Consider the following 20,246-nt stretch of genomic DNA (forward strand, 5'->3'; position numbering starts at 1 on the left):
GGGTAAATTCCTTGTCTAATCATCTGTGACAGGGTAACAAGTGCATATTAGAGAAGAAATTTCAGTCTCCCTATCTTAGCTGGCCATTTATGCTTACAGATTTCCTTTCCAGATTAATTCCTTCTTCTGTTGAAATTCTGTTGTGGATTCTGGAAAGCTTGGATTGCTCTTAAGGACGTTTGATTTGTTCAGTGATCTGTGATCCCAAGGAATTACAAAAGACACTGTTTAAAACCTAGAGGACGAAACAAAACAAAATTCTGCCAACCTAGTCCTACCTTTATAAGCATATTATTTTTCATATTGGAATTAGCCAGTGTATTGATTGATAAATCTTAGAGCTGACTAAAGACAGATTTGCACATCGATAAAGATTTTCTTTTGACATGGTAAGCCTGAAGATACATTACTTTTTCCCCCACATAGAAACAATATATTGCTTAACAACTAATAGGCAAAGAAACAAAGAGCTAAAAAAAAAACCTAGTCATGTGACCAACATATTTTGGGAGTGGTGCTTGAAAGGCAGCAACATCTCAGCTGATGTTGGGCAGAGTACTGCTAGTCTTAAGCTTTCTGCTTGGCGGTGATTTGTGGACCTGTCACAGTCATCAGCTCTTAGGTTTTGGACAGCTGGTTATCACCTACAAACATTCTTCATGCATTGACTCCGGGAAAAGTAATAAACTCTGAAAGACTACTAATCTAGCTCATTGTTTAAAATATGTACAAGCTTATTGCCTAGCTAGCTGTTGGCAAGTGAACTAAAAGTGGCTACTGCTTTTACAGTAAGTAGGAGGAAGGACTGACAAAAATGACAATGCACGATCTCAAGTGTTGTCATGTAATTAGGGAAATGGTGTAATGTGTCAAGGGGCAGAGCACAAGTTTAGAGATGGAAAGATCTGTATTTAAACAGCAGCTCCATATGGTACCAACCATGAGAGTTCAGATAAATTAATCTCTCCATGTTTGGTTTATAAGTGAGGATGGACGTTCCCTGTCACTTAGCAAGAACTCTTATTTTTGTAGTGGCATTCAGCAGAAATAGTTGGAAAACAGTGGGGCTCATCATGAGGGCAGTCAATACTCTCAAAAAACAAATCTTTAATTTTTAGAAAAGTGCTCATGCTCATTATAAAAACCTAATAGCACTGAAAAAAACAAAGACCATCCTAATCACCCCAAATTCCTCCCAGTGATAGATCATACCAACTGATAACCCCTCTGTGCATTTGTGTGTGTATATATTTATGTGTGTATATATGACATGTATCCATTAATATCCATGCTATGATCATTTAGACAAGATGGAAGTCCAGGATTTTCTTGGGATTTTCCACTCAAAATATTAATTCTTGAACCTTACTTTCTCTCTGCAAGCGTTGTGCCCCCAGCTCGGAGAGCACGAACTCAGGCGCACCTCTCCAAGTGAATAAACTCAGCTGCCATCCCAGTAAACCTTTCTGACTTTCTCTGCTGCCTCCACAGAGCCCGCACTGCTGTTGTGAAAATGTTGATGTTGACATGCCCCTGGGAAGTTGCAGTAATACCCTTTAAAAAAAAAAATGAAGTACAGTTGATATACAATATTGTGTTAGTTTCAGGTGTAGAGCATGGTGATTCAGGTTTTTTTTTTTTTTTGCAGGTTATATTCCAATTATAGGTTATTACAAGATACTAGATACAGTTCCTTGTGCTAAACAGTAAACTCTTGTTGCTTACCTGCTTTATATATAGTAGTTTATATTTCTTAATCCCATACTCCTAATTTGTACCCCCCATCCTGTTTGATAACCATATGTTTGTTTTCTATGTCTGTGAGTTTGTTTCTGTTTTGTATAGAGGTTTATTTGTATTATTTTTTAGATTCCACATATAAATGGTATCATATATTATTTGCCTTTCTCTGTCTGACTTTACTAAGCATAATATTCTCTAAGTCTATCTATGTTGCTGCAAATGGCAATATTTCATTCTTTTTTATGGCTGAGTAATATTTATATTTATATACATGTATGTGTGTGTGTGTGTGTATATGTATATGTATATATGCATATATGCATATATATAGTACATCTCCATAAGTCAATTGTCTGTTCGTGGGCACTTAGATTGCTTCCATGTCTTTGCTATTGTAAATAATAGTGCTATGAACATTGGGGTGCATGTATCCTTTTGATTTAGAGTTTTTAATTTTTCCAGCTATATATCCAGGAGTGGAATTGCTGGATCATATGGCAGTTCTATTTTTACTTTTTTAAGGAATCACCATACTGTTTTCCACAGTAGCTACACCAATTTACATTCCCACCAAGAGTACGGGAGGGTTCACTTTTCTCCACATCTTAGCCTCGTGAGAGATTTGTCAGTTTTTTTTTTCTTAATCTTTTCAAAAAACCAGTTCTTGGTTTTATTGATCTTTTCTGTTGTTTTTTGATCTTTATTATATTTGTTTCTTCTCTGATCTTTATTATTTCCTTCTTCTGACTTTGTGCTTTGTTCTTCTCTTTCTAATTCTTTCAGGTGGTAGGTTAGGTTGCTCATTTGAGATTTTTCTTGTTTCTTGAAGAAGGCCTGCATTGCTGTGAACTTTCCTCTCAGAACTGCTTTTGCTACATTCCACAAATTTTATAAAGTAATGTTTTCATTTCATTTGTCTCAAGGTATTTTCTGATTTCATCATTGACCCATTGGTTTTTTAGTAGCAGGTTGTTTAGTCTCCATATGTTTTGTTTTTTTCTGGTTTTTCTTTCTGTAGTTAATTTTTAGTTTCGTATCATTGTGGTCAGGAAAGATGTTTGATATAATTTCTGTCCTTTTAAATATGATGAGGATTGTTTTGTGACCCAGTATGTGGTCTATCCTGGAGAATGTTTCATGCACACTTGGCAAGAATGTGTATTCTGCTTCTTTTCAATGTAGTGTCCTGTAGATGTCATTAAGTCTGACTGTTCTATTGTGTCATTAAGGACCTCTGTTACCTTACTGATTTTCTATCTGGATGATCTGTCCACCGATGTCAGTGGTGAGTTAAAGTCTCCTACTATTACTGTATTATTGTTGATTTCTCCCTTTATATATCTGTTAATATTTGCTTTTTATATGTAGGTGCTCCTGTACTGGGTGCATCTATGTGATTGAGTGTCATTTTCTTTTCTTATATTGATCTCTTTGTCATTATACAATGTCCTTCCTTGTCTTTCTTTAAAGATGGTCTTTATTTCAAAGTCTATTTTGTTTGATATGAATATTGCTACCTCTTCTTTCTTGCCATTTCCATTTCCATGAAATATCTTTATCCATTCCCCTCACTTTTATTTTGTGTGTTTTCTTTCACCCATCCCCTCACTTTTATTCTGTGTGTTCCTTTCACCCTGAAGTGAGTTTCTTTTAAGTAGCAGCATATTGTAGGTTCTTTTAATATTTCAATCCAGTAATCCACTCTGTTTTTTGATTGGAGCATTTAGTCCACTGACACTTAAAGTAATTACGGATAGGTATATACTTATTGCCATTTTTATTCCTTGTTTCCCAGTTATCTTTTAGTTCTTTGCTCATTTCCTCTTCTTTCTGTTTTCCCATTGTGGTTTCATGATTTTTTCTTTTATAATATGGTTAAGTTCCTTTCTTTTTGGTTTTTGTGAATCTATTACAGGTTTTGGATTTGTGGTTACCGTGAGGTTCATGTATCTTTTCTTACAATTATATGTACTTGCTTTAAACTAATAATCATTTAGGTTGAGACACATTTCAAAAGACCTATATTTTTCACTCCTCTTTTCTACATTTTATGTTTTTGATGTTGTATTTTACACCTCCATGCTTATTCCTTTACTGTTTATTGTAGGTATGGTTGCTTTTACAATTTTTATTTTGTTTTGTTTTTTCATCCTATATACTGGCTCATATAAGTGTTGTTCAGTCCTTATTATATATTTGCCTTTCCTATTCAGATTTTCCCTTTCTTATAGATTCTAGATTTCTTCTAAGGTAGGTTTAGTATTGCTGAATTTTTTTAGTTTTTGCTTGTCTGAGAAATTCTTTATCTCTCCTTCTTTTCTAAAAGATAATCTTACTGGTAGAGTATCCTAGGTTGCAGAATTTTCCCTTTCAGAACTTTGGCTGTATAATGCCACTCCCTTCTGACCTGCAAATTTTCTGCAGAGAAATTAGCCTTATGGGGGTCTCTTGTATATGATTGCTTTTCTCTTGCTGCCTTCAGAATTCTCTGTCTTTAACTTTTTTCATTCTATTTATGATACGTCTTGGTGTGGGTCTGTTTGGGTTGATCTTGTTTGGGACCCTCTGTGGTTCCTGGACATGGATATCTGTTTCCTTCTTTAGGTTTGGGAAGTTTTCAGCCATAATTTCTTCAAATACATTTTTGATCCCCTTCTCTTTCTCTTCTCCTTCTGGAACCCCTATTATGCATAGTTTGGCACATTTTATTATTATCTCATAGATCACATATGTTGCTTTTGATTTTCTTCATTTGTCTTTCTACTTGCTTTTCTGATTGGGTGATTCCCAGTATTCTGTGTTCCAGATTACTTATACATTTCTTCTGTGCCAATTGGCTATTCATTGCTTCTAGGTTACCTTTTATCTCAGAAATTAAAGTATCTATTTTTGGTTGGGTCATCTTTATAGTTTCTAGTTCCTTGTTACTATGATCTTTATTTATATTGATAATCTTTTTTTTTTTAAGTTCAGTTAGTAGCATTTTTATTGCCAACTTTTTGACTTCATTTTCTGGTAGATGGGTTATCTGTGTTTCATTATTTATTTTTTCAAGGGTTTTATTTTGCTGTTTCAATTGACAGTAGTTCCTCTCCTTTTCATTTTATTTAACTTTCTCTGTCTCTGAATTTAGGAGAAGCAGTTATCTATTGTGATCTTGAAAGGGTGTTTTTATGTGGGAGCATCCCTGTGTAGACATGCGTGTGTCCAGTGTCTTTGGTGTGTTGGTTGGTTTTGATATGGATGCTAGCCACATCTTTCCTGGCCACTGGCACCTCTACAGGGGCTATGGTTCGTTTTGGAGGAGCTAGAGTCAGTGTAAAAGGTATGAGGTGGGATTTCCTTTCTGCTTCCTGGCTGTTGCTGCCCTGTCAGGGGTGGGGTCTGCTCTGCAGTTGTTGCAGTAGAAGCCCTGAGGGTCAGGCTGATCAGGCTTCTTGAGTGGCATTGGAGTAGGTGGGTCTAGAGCATTCGCTAGTCTGGGCTTGGGGGTCAGGACATTGTGGCTGCAGGAAATTGAGGTGGCTGCACTGCTACCAGAGGTCTGGGCTGCCTTTGTGGCAGTCTTCCCCTAGGACTTACCTGCCACATATCCAGTGTGAAGGCTGTGGCATGGAATGGGTGGGACTAGAGTGCTCTCTTGGCTAGAAGAAGAATCATGGTGTGAGGGTCATGGTATCTCAATAAATGCTGACAATGGCCACTGCTGCTGCACCTGGACCACATCTTAGCCCCCCTGGGCTGTCTCTGTACAGCTAGACTGAGTCTTTTCCTAGGGCACGGCTGGCCCAGATCTCATGCCAACCTGTAGTGAGGAGTGAGAAAGGCTGGGGTGTTCACCCCACTCTGACTGGGGAGTGTGGGTAAGTCAGCAGCCACCAGTGTTTACTCTCTGCCCTGATTGTTGTCCAGCTGCATAGGGTACAGTCCTTGTGGGTAGAGTCTAGGCTTTTCCAGCTCTTATGTCTCTCTAAATGGTTCTCCCGGCAACCAAGGGGGCTTGTCTCCTCCCCGTAGGACCCCAGGACTGGGACAAGCAATTTGTGGCTTGACCCTATCACTCCCCAGGGTGAGGGTCCACTGCGTGGACCTTTTCTTCCTTTCAGATTCCTCTCAGGGCCAGAGGTCCTGACTTTATGCTTCTTTCCCCTCCTACCTGGTTACATGGAAATCTTCCTTGCCACTTTGGTTGCATAGGAGTTCGTGTGTCAGTTACCAGTTAGATTTCCATGTAAATTGTTCCGCATGTGGATGTATTTTTGATGTACTCATTGAGGGGAGTGAGCTTCACTTCTTATTCCTCCATCTTGATCTGACCAGTAATGTCCTTTTGCTGCAGGGACTGGCATGTGGTTTTGCTGTCTGTTGTCCCTGTAGCCTTGCTTATTGCCGTGTGGTGCTGGTCTCTGCTGATTTACCAGGTCTTCATGGTTCTGCCTTTGTTTTCATTCTTCCGCAAGGGTCAGTTATGTTCCTGACTCAGGGTTCCATAAACATCCCTGTATTTTCATTATAAATTTCCTTCTTTTGTGTCACTTAAAACTAAATGGACCCTAATTAATTCAGCTAGTATTTATCTATGTCACAGGAGAACAGTTTTTTAAAATTTTATTTGTATGTCATTGCTTACCATTGGGGATGAACTTCTTTAATATGTTCAATGACTATTTCTTCTCTTGTAAAATGCCTACTCATTTATGTAGCTTATTTTTCCTTTGGAGTGTTCATATTTTTTCTCATTAATTTAGAGAATGCTTTGTATATTTATAGCTTTAATGTTTTAGCTATCATTTATTGTATATGTAACGAATGTGTTTTAACTTTTATTATTGTATCATTCTTATATAGAAGTTTAAAGCAAATTCATTATCAAATAAGTTAATTTTTTTTCCTCTGGGCTTTGTGTAAAACTTAGAAAGTAGCTTTTATGCCAAGATTTTAAAAGTAGTATCTTACATTTTCTTCTTTTTTTAAAAATTGATTCTGATTGATGTTATATTTTCTATCATTTACTTTAAGATATTTCAGCAGAGACAGTGTCATTTAGATGTGTGTGTTAGATCATAGAATAAAATCTGATGTATCTTAATCAGGACCACATATTTAGGATGTGATGTATTAGTATTTGAAATCTAACCAGGAGCCCATACTTCAGAAGTGCCTACTCTGAACTGTTCTATGATTTTTATCCTTGATCAGCATCCTTGATCAGAGGATTTTGTAATTACTGTGGATGTCAGAAATGACTTTATTTTTTAAATCTAGTGATGCATATGGTTATCAGATAGGTGGATTGACCTCTTCAAACCATTACATGATTATAATAAAATAGATAGACCATTATAAGTACTTGAGAGGATATGGAGAAGTTGGAATCCTCATACATTCTTCACGGGAATGTAAAATGGTGCATGAGCTTTGAAAAACAGTTTGAAAGTTTCTGCAAATGTTAACAGTAGAGTTGCTCTATGGGCCAGAAATTTCACTCCTAGGTATTTGACTCCTCATTCAAGAGAACTGAAATCATGTGTTTACACTAAAACCTGTGTGGAAATGCGTAAGGCAGCATTATTGATAATAACCAAAGAAATGGAAAGAACTCAAATATATGTCATTCAATGAACAAAATGGGGTATATCCATTTTTTTTGGATATTATTTGGCCATAAAAATGAATAAAGTACTGATACTTGCTATGACACAGATGAACCTTAAAGACATTATGCTAAGTGAAAGATATTAGTCACAAAAGGCCATAGTTGTATAATTCCATTTATATGAAATATCCAGAATAGGCAGATGCATAAAGACAGGAAGTACATTAGTCTTTACCAAAGGCTGGAGGAGGTACAATATGGAGTGACTACTATTAATGAGTGGAGTTTTTTTTTCCCAGGGTGTGGTGGTAGTGAAACTTCTAAAACTGGATAGTGGTGATAGTTGCATAACTCTTCAAATATACTATAAAACACTGAATTGGGCACTTTAAAAGGGTGAATTTTCTGGTATGGGAATTATATCTGAGTAAAGCTGTTATAAAAATATGTGCAGATTGGCTAGAAATAGAAACATTGTTTAAGTGAACAGAGCATTCACCTGTCCCTAGAGAATCTTGTGATCATACCACTTGGACTAGTGCTCTAGGCTTAAGGGTCCCTTGGATCATGAGCACAGAATGTTTCAGAGGATTCTCTACCATTGGCCAGAAGGTTAGATGAATCTTACCAACACAATATTGTCACATCTGCCTTAAGGTGCTGTTCTGAATGCCTGAAAGCACAGAGAGCTGGAACTTGATTAAACTTGTAGAATGTATTGCATGGCTGTTTTGAGTCTCACTTGCTAATGAATGCGTCTTTGGCAGAATTTGGTCTGAGACTTGCTTTCATGGTCACAGCACTTGACCATGAAAGGGTAAAGTGATGTTGAGAGTTGCATAGCTCTCACATACTTGACCAAACAGATTAACTATGATAACGTCCTAATTGGATAGGACAATTATTAGCAATTGATACCCAGGAAAATTTCTGCCCTTTAGTATTCATTATATGTAATACATGGTGATTATAGTATTCATCATGCCACTAATCACTTTACTGAATTATCTTGTTAATTTTGAAAGATTTCATTAATTAATTCTCTTATTTTTTTCCTAGGTACAAAATTAAATCTTCTGCACATAATGATAATTAAATTTTTCTCTTTCTAATACTATGTCTCATTTTCATTTTATAACATTCCCTGGAGCTTTCAAAGTGATGATGAGTGATACCATTATTTGCCATTCATTTCATTTTATTCTCAGTAACCGATACAAAAACCGGAAGTCAAAAATCAAAATAATAATTCAATCAAAAGTTCACAAAAATGCATCTCAAGCATTTAGCATTTCTATGACTTTGTCCATTTTATTCAACCTCTCTGAATTTTACTCTCTCATTTGGAAAATGAATTCTGATAATAATTGCTACTTCATAGGATAATGATGAGGGTTAAATGAAAAGATTTAAAGTGCTCAGTACAGTGTCTGGCACCTGAATCAGGAAATTAATAGTAAGCAAGGCATTTATGATATAGGTTTGGTTTGGGTATAATGGAACAGAGGGAAAGAATAATCACTTCTACCTTCCTAGGGGACAGCGATGAAGAAAGGCTGAAAGAGGAGGTCGTATTTCCCAGCAGGAATGAGGTTTGTGAGGAAATTTCAGGGAAAAACAGTAGTACTGAAACGAGGCAATATTAGTGCAAGGGACTGCAAAAAATTTGAAATGTCTAGAGCAGAGTCTTTGAAATGGAATATGGATAGAGGTGCAGCTGGAGATAAAGCCGGGGTCTGAATGTGGCAGGTATTTAGTGCTCTGTAAAGGACTTTGGAGTTTCTGTAGGTAATGGGTTTTATGCAAGAGAGCTACTTGGCCAGGTTTTATTGTAGAGAACTGCCTCTCGAAGGCATCTTGGTGGATGAACTAGGAGGCAGGAAGACCAGTTAAGAGCTCTAAGATCCAGGAAGAAGTTGGGACTTGGAAGCAGAAGCCAAGGTAGGGGGAGCATCAGCAGAGATGAGGGAGAGGAAGGATGATTGAAGCCTTGCTTGGAAGAGTGGGGGTTTGAACCTTGTTGCTGCATTAGTTTCCTGTGGCTGTTGTAACAAATTAGCACAATCTTGTTGGCTTAAAAGGACAGGACATTTATTCTCACAGTCCTGGCGGCTAGATGGGTAAAAGCAGTGTCACTTGGCCGAAACCAAGATGTTGGCAGGGCTGCTTTTACTCTAGGGGCTCTAGTGGAGAAGCCATTCCTCGCCCTTTTCCAGCTTCTCATGGCTCCTGGCATGCCCTGGCTTGTGGCTGCATCACTTGGGTCTTCCAGGCCAGAATCTATAAATCTCCCTCTGCTCTATTCACACTGCTCTCTCCTGTTTATGTCAAATGTCCCTTTGCTACCTTCTTACAAGGATAAAGCTTGCGTTTGGAGCCCACTCAGATAATGCAGGATAAACTCATCTCAAGACCCATCATTCAGTCACATCTGCACAGAGCTGTTTTCCCCCAGATAAAGTCATGTTATAGGATCCAGAGATTAGGACCTAATATGTTTGGGGCAGGGGGCGGTCAATTTTTGGCCCTTCCATGGTTGCCACTTAACTGAAATAGGAGATCAAGCTTGGGGAGAATACAATGAGATTAGTTTTGTACCTGAGTTTTAGGTTTTTAAGAAGGACTCATACTCTGTTTTCAGTCTATTTTATCCTTCCCATTTTTAACATAAACATTATGTTTCTCTTCTTTAGCTGAAATCAGGAATTGGGTTTTGTAAAACCTACTCTTTTCCCTAAAAGCTTGTTAACACCCTGAGTTAACCTTATGTTACTTTCAGTGGATTCTTCTAATTTACCTTGGCTCAGGCAAACAGAGCTCTGATATGTTAAGATTGGGAAAAGGCCCTGGTTTCCTTTTAAATAATTTTCAAGAATGCCAATAGTAGGTGAATGTAAGAGAAACAAAAGCTTTAATTATTAATCATCTTCCCCTCAAATTTCTTCTAGTATCTAAACCAAATTCATATCATGCAAAGGTTGAAATTGTATTTTTATCACTGACCTTTTCAGCTCAACAGTACTAGTAAATAAATACTTTAAAATAACTAATTACAGGGAAAACTGAAAAATAACTTAAAGTTCATTTTATTTCTAGCTTTCGTGGAATAATGTGTATCACACACGACAAAATTTTACTTGTATACTCAGACTATGAAAGGTTGCTGTTGAGCTGAAATTTTAGTCTATTTGTACAACTTCAAATCTGAAAGTCTCTTCTTACTGTCTTGAAAGCTGATAATCTTGTTAAGTACTTTCCAGTGATCCTATCCTTCAAAATTACTTGGTGTCTTAGATTCTAGCTAACTTTGGCTTTTTAGTAGGTTTCAGTTTCAAAATAACGTGATTTCTTTCATTTCTAAAGTTTTACTTTTTCTGTGCACAGTGTTTCCCCTTTGCCATAGAAATTGTAGGTTTGGGAAAAACATTTTTTCTTAAATTTGCATGCTAGATTTCCAGCTATAATATTTGCTCAATGAATGAAAATAATGATACATGAGTCAGAGATAATTAAATATTGCATTCAAGTCACTTCCAAAGATTGGATACATTTCCTTTCAGAGGCACAAAAAAAGTTTTGATTTCCTTGTCTTAAAAAAAAATCTCTGAAAACCATTTTGTGTGTTATAGGCATTTAAATATACTTATATTATGGCTTTGTAGGACAATGTCCTTTACGCAATAGTTATTAGGTAATTCAATTCCTTAAGACAATATAATTCCCAAGATAAGGGCCCAGTGGCAAGGGGCATGTTTACAATTCCAGTAAAGCAGTCTCTCTCAGGTTTTTTCAACTAATGGGTTACTTATTAGGGCAAAAGGTCCAACATGCCACCTTCCTCTTCTGCTCTTTTTTTTCTATAATAAAACACGTCATCGTACATAAAGTGAAAAACCTAATGCTTTTGTTGGATGCAAAAACCGTTCATTTAGTCAGCTGAACGTTGAATCTTTTCCTATGTGCATCCTATGTTCTGTGGCTGCCGAAAGCCATATTTAGTAAAGACCTTGCAGGTGGTCAGTGATCCTGAGACCATAATGGATAACAGGTAAATAAAAGGCCTCTAATGATCTCCTAAATTTTAATTAAACCCAGAGTCATTCTGTTTATAGATACAGAACAATTTTCAGAGGAAGGTTGTATTTATGCCGAAATGTGGTTCTCTGTCCACACGTGGAAAATTTATGCTAGATTGTGTTTGTCAAATGATAAAGCCTTGTTTGGCTCTATTTATAGGCTGTATTTTTGTTCCTATGGAAAATTAAACAGAACAATTTTTGTTTGGCTCTACTTATAAGCTATGTTTTTGTTCTTACTAAAAATTAAATAGAATAATTCCACTCAGGCACAGAAGCAGAGCGTCTTTCCATCTAAGAGTGTATCTGAGTTCTGCTGGCCACAAGTAGCAGTGCTTTTTGGAACTCACTTCATACCTTCAATTTGAAGGACTTACTCCCTCTAACAAGTATATTGTCTTTTTTTTTTAGTCTAAAAAGTCACAAATAGTAAAATTGGCTTTGTTCTGAAACTATTAACTTTAAAATTCATAATATGTATATCAAGTTATTTTCTTTTTCGATTTGCATTTGTGTTAGGATAATGATATTTGCTTCCCCTTTAAAGGATTTTAAAAATTCAGTATTTACTATAGTATCAGTGAATATTATTCGGTGATTTCGTTTACTGAGTAGGAAAGCGTTAGCAGCAGGCCTGTAACTTGTAGGTTAACTCCCTTGCAAACCACTTTTACCTTAATAGATCATTAGCTCATGTTATTATGCTCATTCGTGCATGTGAAGAATTAGAAGTTTTAATTTTCCACTAATAAAATTTCGTTATATAAATTAGCAGAAAAGGATACTTAAGCTTTTTGAAAATAAGATATTTATTTCAAGATATACATTTGTTTAGACTATTTTAATTATATAGACATATCTATAAATTATTTTTTTCTAGTATATTTAAAAAATAATTCAGTTAAGAGCTAACTATTATATCCGATTCCTTGGTTTTGGTTTTTTTTTTTTTTTTTTTTTTTTTTTAGTTGTAGCTGAATTAATTTGACTATTTTTAGGTGACTGTTCCTTCTCCTAATAAACAGTTATTTTATATATCATCCAATATTACTATTTAGTTGTTTCTGTGAGCTTGTCTCTTAGGAAAATTCAGGCTTCTTGAAATTAGGGAACATGTCTAATTAGTTAGTGTTTAGTGCTTAGTCAGGGCTTGGGCATGGAGTATTTGCATGAAAAATACCTGCAGAATTGCACTGAAGTTCCAAGGGAATTGCCATTTCCCAGTTAGAGAAAGACAAGCCTGAGATGTCATGTTAAGAAGCTATCTGGCTGTTTCATGTGGGCCTTGGAATGCCAATTGAGAATAAAAACTGTAATGGTCAATAAAACTGTTATATTCATCTTGGCCACTCAGCACAGTTCTGTGCTAATAGCTATATGAGTAGCTACCTTAAAATTGGAAAGTAACTTGTTGAGCATAAAATCAGAGTCAGCAGGGTTGTCAGGTGAGCTAACTGACTATTGTCATCAACAGAAGGTAGCTTGACTCATTTGTCTCTGTTTTAAGGGACTAATATCAATGAAGATTATTATTCAATTGATTGATTGGTTATTATTATTATTGAATAATAATCCTCATTGATAAATGAAGGGGGAGTCAGGGAAGCTTTTCTCTTGGATGAACTTGGAAAGCTGCTACTAAATTCTTGCTTATCTACTCCCATTTAGGCTTCATGCAGAATATGCCTCTTTCGTTAACCTAGTATTTCTTCTTCATACAGATAAGAGCTTAACTTATTGGGTCTCAGCTTCAGTTATGTTATTTTAATTATACTTTTAAGTCCAGACATTTTAACTGGAATTTGAGATGAGTTACTAGAACAACTCATGCAAGTCATAGATTAATTTTTTTTTATTTAGGTATAGTGAGTTTACAATGTTATGTCAATTTATGGTGTACAGTGCAATTCTTCAGTCATACATGAATATACATATATTCATTTTCATATTCTTTTTCACCATAAGCTACTACGAGATATTGAATATATTTCCCTGTGCTATAGTGTAAACTTGTTTAACTATTTTATATATACCAGTTGGTATCTGCAAATCTTGAACTCCCAGTTTATCCATTCCCATCCTCCTCCCCTGGCAACCAGAGTCTGGTCTGTATTCTATGTCTGTGAGTCTGTTTCTGTTTTATATATACGTTCATTTGTCTTTTTTTTTTTTTTTTTTTTTAAGATTCCACATATGAGTAATATCACATGGTATTTTTCTTTCTCTTTCTGGCTTACTTCACTTAGAATGACATTCTCCAGGGCCATCCACGTTGCTGTAAATGGCATTATTTTATCATTTTTAATGACTGAGTAGTATTCCATTGTATAAATATACCACAACTTCTTTATCCTGTCAACACAGATTAAATTTTTGATTAGGTTATTTCTTCAGGTTAGTTTTCTAACTCATACACTGTATTTTTCTATCATTTCTTTTCAGGTATTTGCTCTCTTCCTTGTTTTAGTTATATCAAGATATACAGAATAGAAAGGCATGGTCAGGATTTTTAACTTAGCATTCAAGCTCAACATCACATTGTAAAATTGTAGGCATAATGATAGGCATCCTAACTCAATGTAGGCATCCTAACTCAAGCAAATGACAACCCCATGGAGGGAAGAGTAGCTGTCCTATATAAAAACCAATGAGGCGTGGTGTGTGTGTGTTAATTTTTTTTAAGTGCCTCATATAGATAACAAAGATTTTTCTATGACTGTTACCCAACTCAAGTTTGGCTGCTCACCACTCAGAGATCAATATTTGAGAGAGACAAATGTTGGTAGAAAGGAAAGTTGCTTTTAATCAGAATGCCAGTAATCTGATGGAGATGGTGGACTTGGTGTCTGCGAAAACCAACTCTGAAGATTCAGTTCAGCCATGAATGTTTTCAAGGGAAAAGGAGAAGTCATTTCAGTTAATTGTGAGCTAGGAGTCAGAGTCATCACCCTCTCCCCTTGTGTGGAGGCATGTCGTGTAGGCTTGTTAACTTACTGTGACTTTTTAGATGCTATCTTATTCACAAAGTTTGTTCATGAGATTACTGAAGGGGAGGCTAGGGAAGAGATCTGGTTATCTGTTAATTACTTATTCCTAATTTCTACTTCTTTGATCTAGGGAAGAACCAACATGTTGAGCAAGATATTGTGGGATCAACAGACTCACAGACAAAGAAAACAAACTTATGGTTACCAATGAGGGGAAGGGGGTGGGAAGGGATAAATTGGGAGTTCGATATTTGCAGACACTAACTAATATATAAAAAATAAACAACAAATTTATACTGTATAGCACAGGGAACTATATTAAATATCTTGTAGTAATTTATGGTGAAAGAGAATATGAAAATGAATATATGTGTGTTCTTATATGACTGAAGTATTGTGCTGTACACCAGAAATTGACAAAACATTACAAACTGACCATACTTCAATAAAATATATATATATTCAAGGGAAAAGGAGAAGTCATTTCAGTTAATTGTGAGCTAGGAGTCAGAGTCATCACCCTCTCCCCTTGTGTGGAGGCATGTTGTGTAGGCTTGTTAACTTACTGTGACAACTTATATATATTTAAAAAAAGATTTGAAAGTTGTGCTAGGGCCTGAGATGAGTGTAACCTAGGGGTGCCTGGTTTAAGGTTAGTGACAAGACAAAAAGGATCTCCTACAGAGATCTCTTTCCTGCAAAAAGCTGCTTATGTGACTAAGTACAGTTATGTTTGGCCTCCCATCCTGGTTCTCTTGGTACATTGCATACACAGCATCTCTCTTCATAGTCTCTGAACAGGAATTTATTCTATGTTATCCTCTAGTGGCTCAACCAGTAAGTATAATAGGATGCCTTCCCCATTTCCCACAGCGATAGGAAAACAAGTTGTTTCTCCTGGGCGTCTCAGACAATGTAGCATTTTAAGGAACTCAGATTCAGAAGGCTGACTGCATTGAATTATTCTGTCCTGGGCTATATGCTCTTATTCATTTACTCAATTTCTCTGAGCCTCAGCTTAGTTTCTTTCTTTTTCTTTCTTTTTTTTTTTTTTTTTTGTAAAACAGCCTTTGCAGTAATATCTTTCATTTAACTTAATGAGAAAGTGCTTTGTTTCTAATGGGATGTTAAGAAAGTAAACATCTTGCATTCCTATCATCTTCCAAACTTTATGATGCATTTTGATAATCACTGGTTTTTTGCAGTGTATCACTTAAGAATATTGCCTTTTCAAAACTTTTAAAATCATATATCTTTGAGTAAAGTATTCTTTTGGGAATTAAATCTAGTCTGAGAGAGTCTATTCTATTTTATTCATATGATCAAAGAATAGCTGAAATTCATTGTGAAGCAGTAATGAGAAAGTGAAATTGCAAATTTCAGGGACTGAATTATGAAGAGTTTATGGAGTTTTTTCTCATCATATAAAGGATCTAAGCTCTTCTGTTTGTTTTTGACCTTAACACTGTATTATGGACCATAATGGCTAGCAGAAATGATGTGGCCAGTAAAGTTTATGATTAAGAATATTCATCTTTGTTGTTGATAGAAATCTGTTATTTTATATTTGTGGTTAAAGATTGGAGGGTTTTTTAAGATACAGAAGGCACCAAAATCACATTATATTCTTTTAAATGTGTATAACATAGTTTTTGAGTCTCAAGCACTGTATAATTTCTTCCACTGTCATCTCTCCTTGATTTTTATGAACTCTGAAAGAAAGAGCTGAATTACATTTTTTTAAAGATACTTTATAAGCAAAACTAGACACATAGAAAGGATTGGAGAATTTCCATTTAAGTGGAGAGCTACCTTTATAAATATATATTACAGTAATTTCTCAAATGGAAATGTTTTAAATTACTGTTTGCCAATCATTGCTGGAGTTGCAGTGTCTGGTTAGGGGACAGAAGGATTATTTTAATTTGATTTCTGACTAGTGATCTTTGAAGCCAGCTCAATGCCAAATATATTAACATGTGTGATATTTCCTTTTCTTTCTAGAAATATTTGGAGACATAGTCTCTCTTTTTTTTTTTTTTTTTTTTTTTTACCTGTGTTGTTCGGTTGACTGTGTGTTTTTTTTCTTTGCTGAAATCCCCTCCCAGGGTCAGGTAGCCACAGGCTCTTCCCATTGTTTTTTTTTTTTTTCTCTTCATTGTTTCTCCTTTTCTTGGGCTGGAGCCCTCCTCCTTGCCTGCCTGCCTGCCCCGGCTTCCCAACCCCATGACCTCACAGTTGACTATGCTTTTATTTTCTCAGTGTTTAGTGATTCCATGGAAGCAGTCATTTTTTGAGAATCTGAAATACAAAAGGCTATCAGGTTGATATAAAAAAAGGCCTTTCAGATACCAAGCATGGAACAGATAAAAGCACATGACTGGTTGTACTGGTAGGAGAATAGGACTGGTTAAACATGAGATTTTATTTTAAGTATTAAACATAAAAATGTAATTTAACTATTATAAATTATTACCAGTTAATGGAGGATGGAAATGAAGCACACATTTAACTTTTGGAACTTTCAGGCTGTCATTCCAGATAGCCAAAGTTTTCAAACAAGGAAATAACTTCAAATTGTCACTTTTTAGAAAAAGAAAGTTTTAGATAGAAATTTTTCTAATTAATTGACTGCCTTATTAATTAGAACATACTGAACTTAACTTTTCTTTGATTACTCAGGGTTCCTGTTATGAGCATAAAGTACAGGACTGTGTTAGTATCTTTGAAAGTAACAGGACACCCCAACATTAGGGGAATCCAGACTTTCACACTTTCTGATTTTCCATTTTTATTATCTTGTAGATGTGGAAATACCTGTAAACAAGAAAAAAATAATGCTAACAATGGTCTTTTTAATCTTTTCCACTTTTGAAAAAAAAAAAAACTTTCAAAAAGGATCTGTACTTTCATCTTAGATTCCCAAACCACAATAACAACATAAAACTCTTTTCAGGGTTGATGTCACACACGTGCCAAGAGATGGTACTTTGCTGTTGCCTTCTAATTGTATGGATTGATTTGATCATGTGCTCTGAATCCCAAACAATTTTGGATTAGTAACAATTGACAGTTCAATTCAGGAAACATTTCTGAGCGTCTATATACTAATTAATGAAGGGATGAAAAGAAACTTAAAACAGTTAATTCTCTCAAAGAGATTTTAATCTTGTAATGTGGAAAGTCTTGTTATCTGTCCATTCTTTATCCCTCTGCTTCTGGACCTCCAGTGATGTTCAGTTTGAATAAGTACAAGCAGATCTTTAGCAAAATTTTATTTAGTCGTGTACATATATAATACATGAACATGTTACATATATGTAATACAGCAGACCCTTGAACAAAATGGGTTTGAACTGCACACGTCCACTTACACTGTCTTTTCTCAAGTTAGGAAAGTTTTCAGCTATTATGTCTTCAAATATGTTCTCAGCCTCTTTCTCCTTCTGGGACCCATTTAATGTGAATTATTAGTGTCTTTGATGTTGTCCCAGAGGTCTTTTAAACTGTCCTCATTTCTTTTTAAAACCGTAAATACTACAGCACTACAAGATCTGTGTCTAGTTGGATCCACTGGATGTAGAACTGAGGATATGAAGGACACGAGTATGTAAAGAGCCAACTATAAAGTTATACGTGGATTTTCAACTGAGGAGGATCAGTGTCCAACTCCACATTGTTCAAGGGTCAACTGTATATATGCACATTTATATACTTTATATATTTATATAAATATTCTACTGTTACATTCGTCTAACATTTTCTCTTTTATTCGACAGAAATCTCCTTGACAGAGACACGTTTTCTAAATCGGATCCAAGTAAGTATCTATTACTTGCTTTTTGAAACAGTTTCCCTATTTTACTCACTTGATTCTGCAAAAAAAAATTGTATGAATATCAGAGTTCCTAATTTAAGAGTTTGTTTTAAAGCCTAGAAAGCAAGAAGGGGTATGGTCTCAGGCCCTGTGTTCTATTCATCTACCTGGGCAGTACTCTGGCTAATGGGAGAGAATTGCTCAGCATTTTGAGAATGAGATGAAAAGGCAGATGACTGCAATGTAGGACAGTTCACTTTGAAATTAAAACCTCACTGTATAGCCATATGGTAAAAATTTTATTTGAGAGATACCTGTAATGGGCCATAGTTTTAAGTGATCCTGTCACAGAGTAATAATGTTCCTTCGTTATGAATAAATGCAGGATATAAAGGCATGCACAACTAAGTGAAATATACAACATCTCGAATGACCTGAATTTTTTGATTCCTAATTACATATTGAAAATTGGAGATGACTTGTAAAATGAAAGGCAGTTTAAATTAGAAAATGGCAGAATTAATGTATAAATCAAGTAATGAGTCCAAATCTTGTAATATTTAGAAATTGATATCTGGAGGCTCTTCGTATCTACAAATGTGTGAACCTTTGTAGTTTAATTACAGGAGAAAGTTTTCGTAAGATGACAGAAAAATTCTTGAGGTAGTCAGTGGAGAAAAGGCATTACAATTTGTGGATATTAAAAATTCCTATGGCTCATTTGACAAATGGCTGGGGTATTTTTCATCCCTTAATCTTTACCCCAAATTCTTAATCTCTCTTTTTGCAACTTACTTTCGTGGTTGACAGGAATTCTTACTTATTTACAAATATTGAGGGTAGGAGTTACAGTTAGTAAGTGTACAGTATGATTTGCTCCAGATTGTCCTTTCTGTGATGGCTTTGTGTTGTAGGTGTCCTAGGAAGAGCTTGACTTACGGCTAGTAGCATACTGAAATATTTCAAACTGTTTAAATATAGTTAAAAATTATCTATATCTGTAGTGTAATGTAGATAAAGGCATTAGCAAATAATCATATTTTTTTGTGCCAAACTGTATATATGTTAAATTCTAAAGACCTGATACAGTTTTTTGCTTCTTTAAAAGAATTTTTAATCATGTCATGATTTATTAACAATGTTCTTGCCAGAGTAAGGTTAGGAATTAGGAATTAATTTTAATGTAGCTTTTGGACACCTGAAAAAATAAATTCTATACATTTATATCTGATGTTTGTAAAAAATGTTCAGATATATTTTTTGTTTCATCTTTTGTAGTTTGTGTCTTATATGTACAAGGAGTTGGAAATAAAGAATGGAGAGAGGTAAGTATTGAAATTTTTAAAAATACCACTGTGCTGGAAGACATGGTATAAGTTACAATGTGCTCAAGATGATACTTCCCTGTTTTCAGTTACTTTAAGTCTTCTTCAATCTGAAGATTGAATTTCTTTTTCATTTTATTTCATTTCAATTTGATGAAAGCAATCTTTGTGTTTTGTTTTTAATAATCCTCAGTGTTTGGCTCATTTATGATCTTTCTATGGAATTATCTAGCCTTGAAATTTGCATTTTCCTAAGTCTTACATAAATTTAATGTGTTCCAATTCTGACATAATTGAAGTCTGGATTTAGTCTCACTTTTTGAGGTCAACCAATGATTCTATAAAATACTGCTTTAAAGGGTTTTAAGAAGTGTGATGCTTGATATCAGTTATCACCTGCTTTTGACAGTAATGTTACTTGAGAATAAAGTAGAAACCCAGTTTCCTAATACAAATAATATGGTTGAATGGAGTAAAATCATGGAGGCAGAATTATAATTTTTCATGGTAAATTATTTTATTTATTTATATTGCAATATAGTTGATGTACAATATTATATGTTACAAGTGTGCAGTATACTGAGTCATGAGTTTTAAAGGTGATTCTCCTTTTATAGTTATTATAAGGTAGAGGCTGTATTACCTGTGTTGTATAATACATCCTTGAAGCTTATTTTATACATAATAGTTTGTACCTCTTAC

The 20,246-nt window shown here is 35.1% G+C and overlaps 1 protein-coding gene across 3 annotated transcripts in view; it reads left to right on the forward strand.

Moving 5' to 3' along the window:
• CPNE8 (copine 8) overlaps positions 1-20,246 on the forward strand; it is a 185,781-nt gene that overhangs the window by 20,835 nt on the left and 144,700 nt on the right. For all 3 annotated transcript variants that reach the window (XM_032493309.1, XM_032493310.1, XM_006184230.3), the window contains exons 2-3: positions 18,182-18,222; positions 19,498-19,544. In XM_032493309.1, the coding sequence (XP_032349200.1) occupies positions 18,182-18,222; positions 19,498-19,544 (88 nt within the window). The remainder of the gene's footprint in view (positions 1-18,181; positions 18,223-19,497; positions 19,545-20,246) is intronic.

This window comes from Camelus ferus, chromosome 12 (genome assembly GCF_009834535.1).
Source record: "Camelus ferus isolate YT-003-E chromosome 12, BCGSAC_Cfer_1.0, whole genome shotgun sequence".
NCBI classification, from domain to species: Eukaryota; Metazoa; Chordata; class Mammalia; order Artiodactyla; family Camelidae; genus Camelus; species Camelus ferus.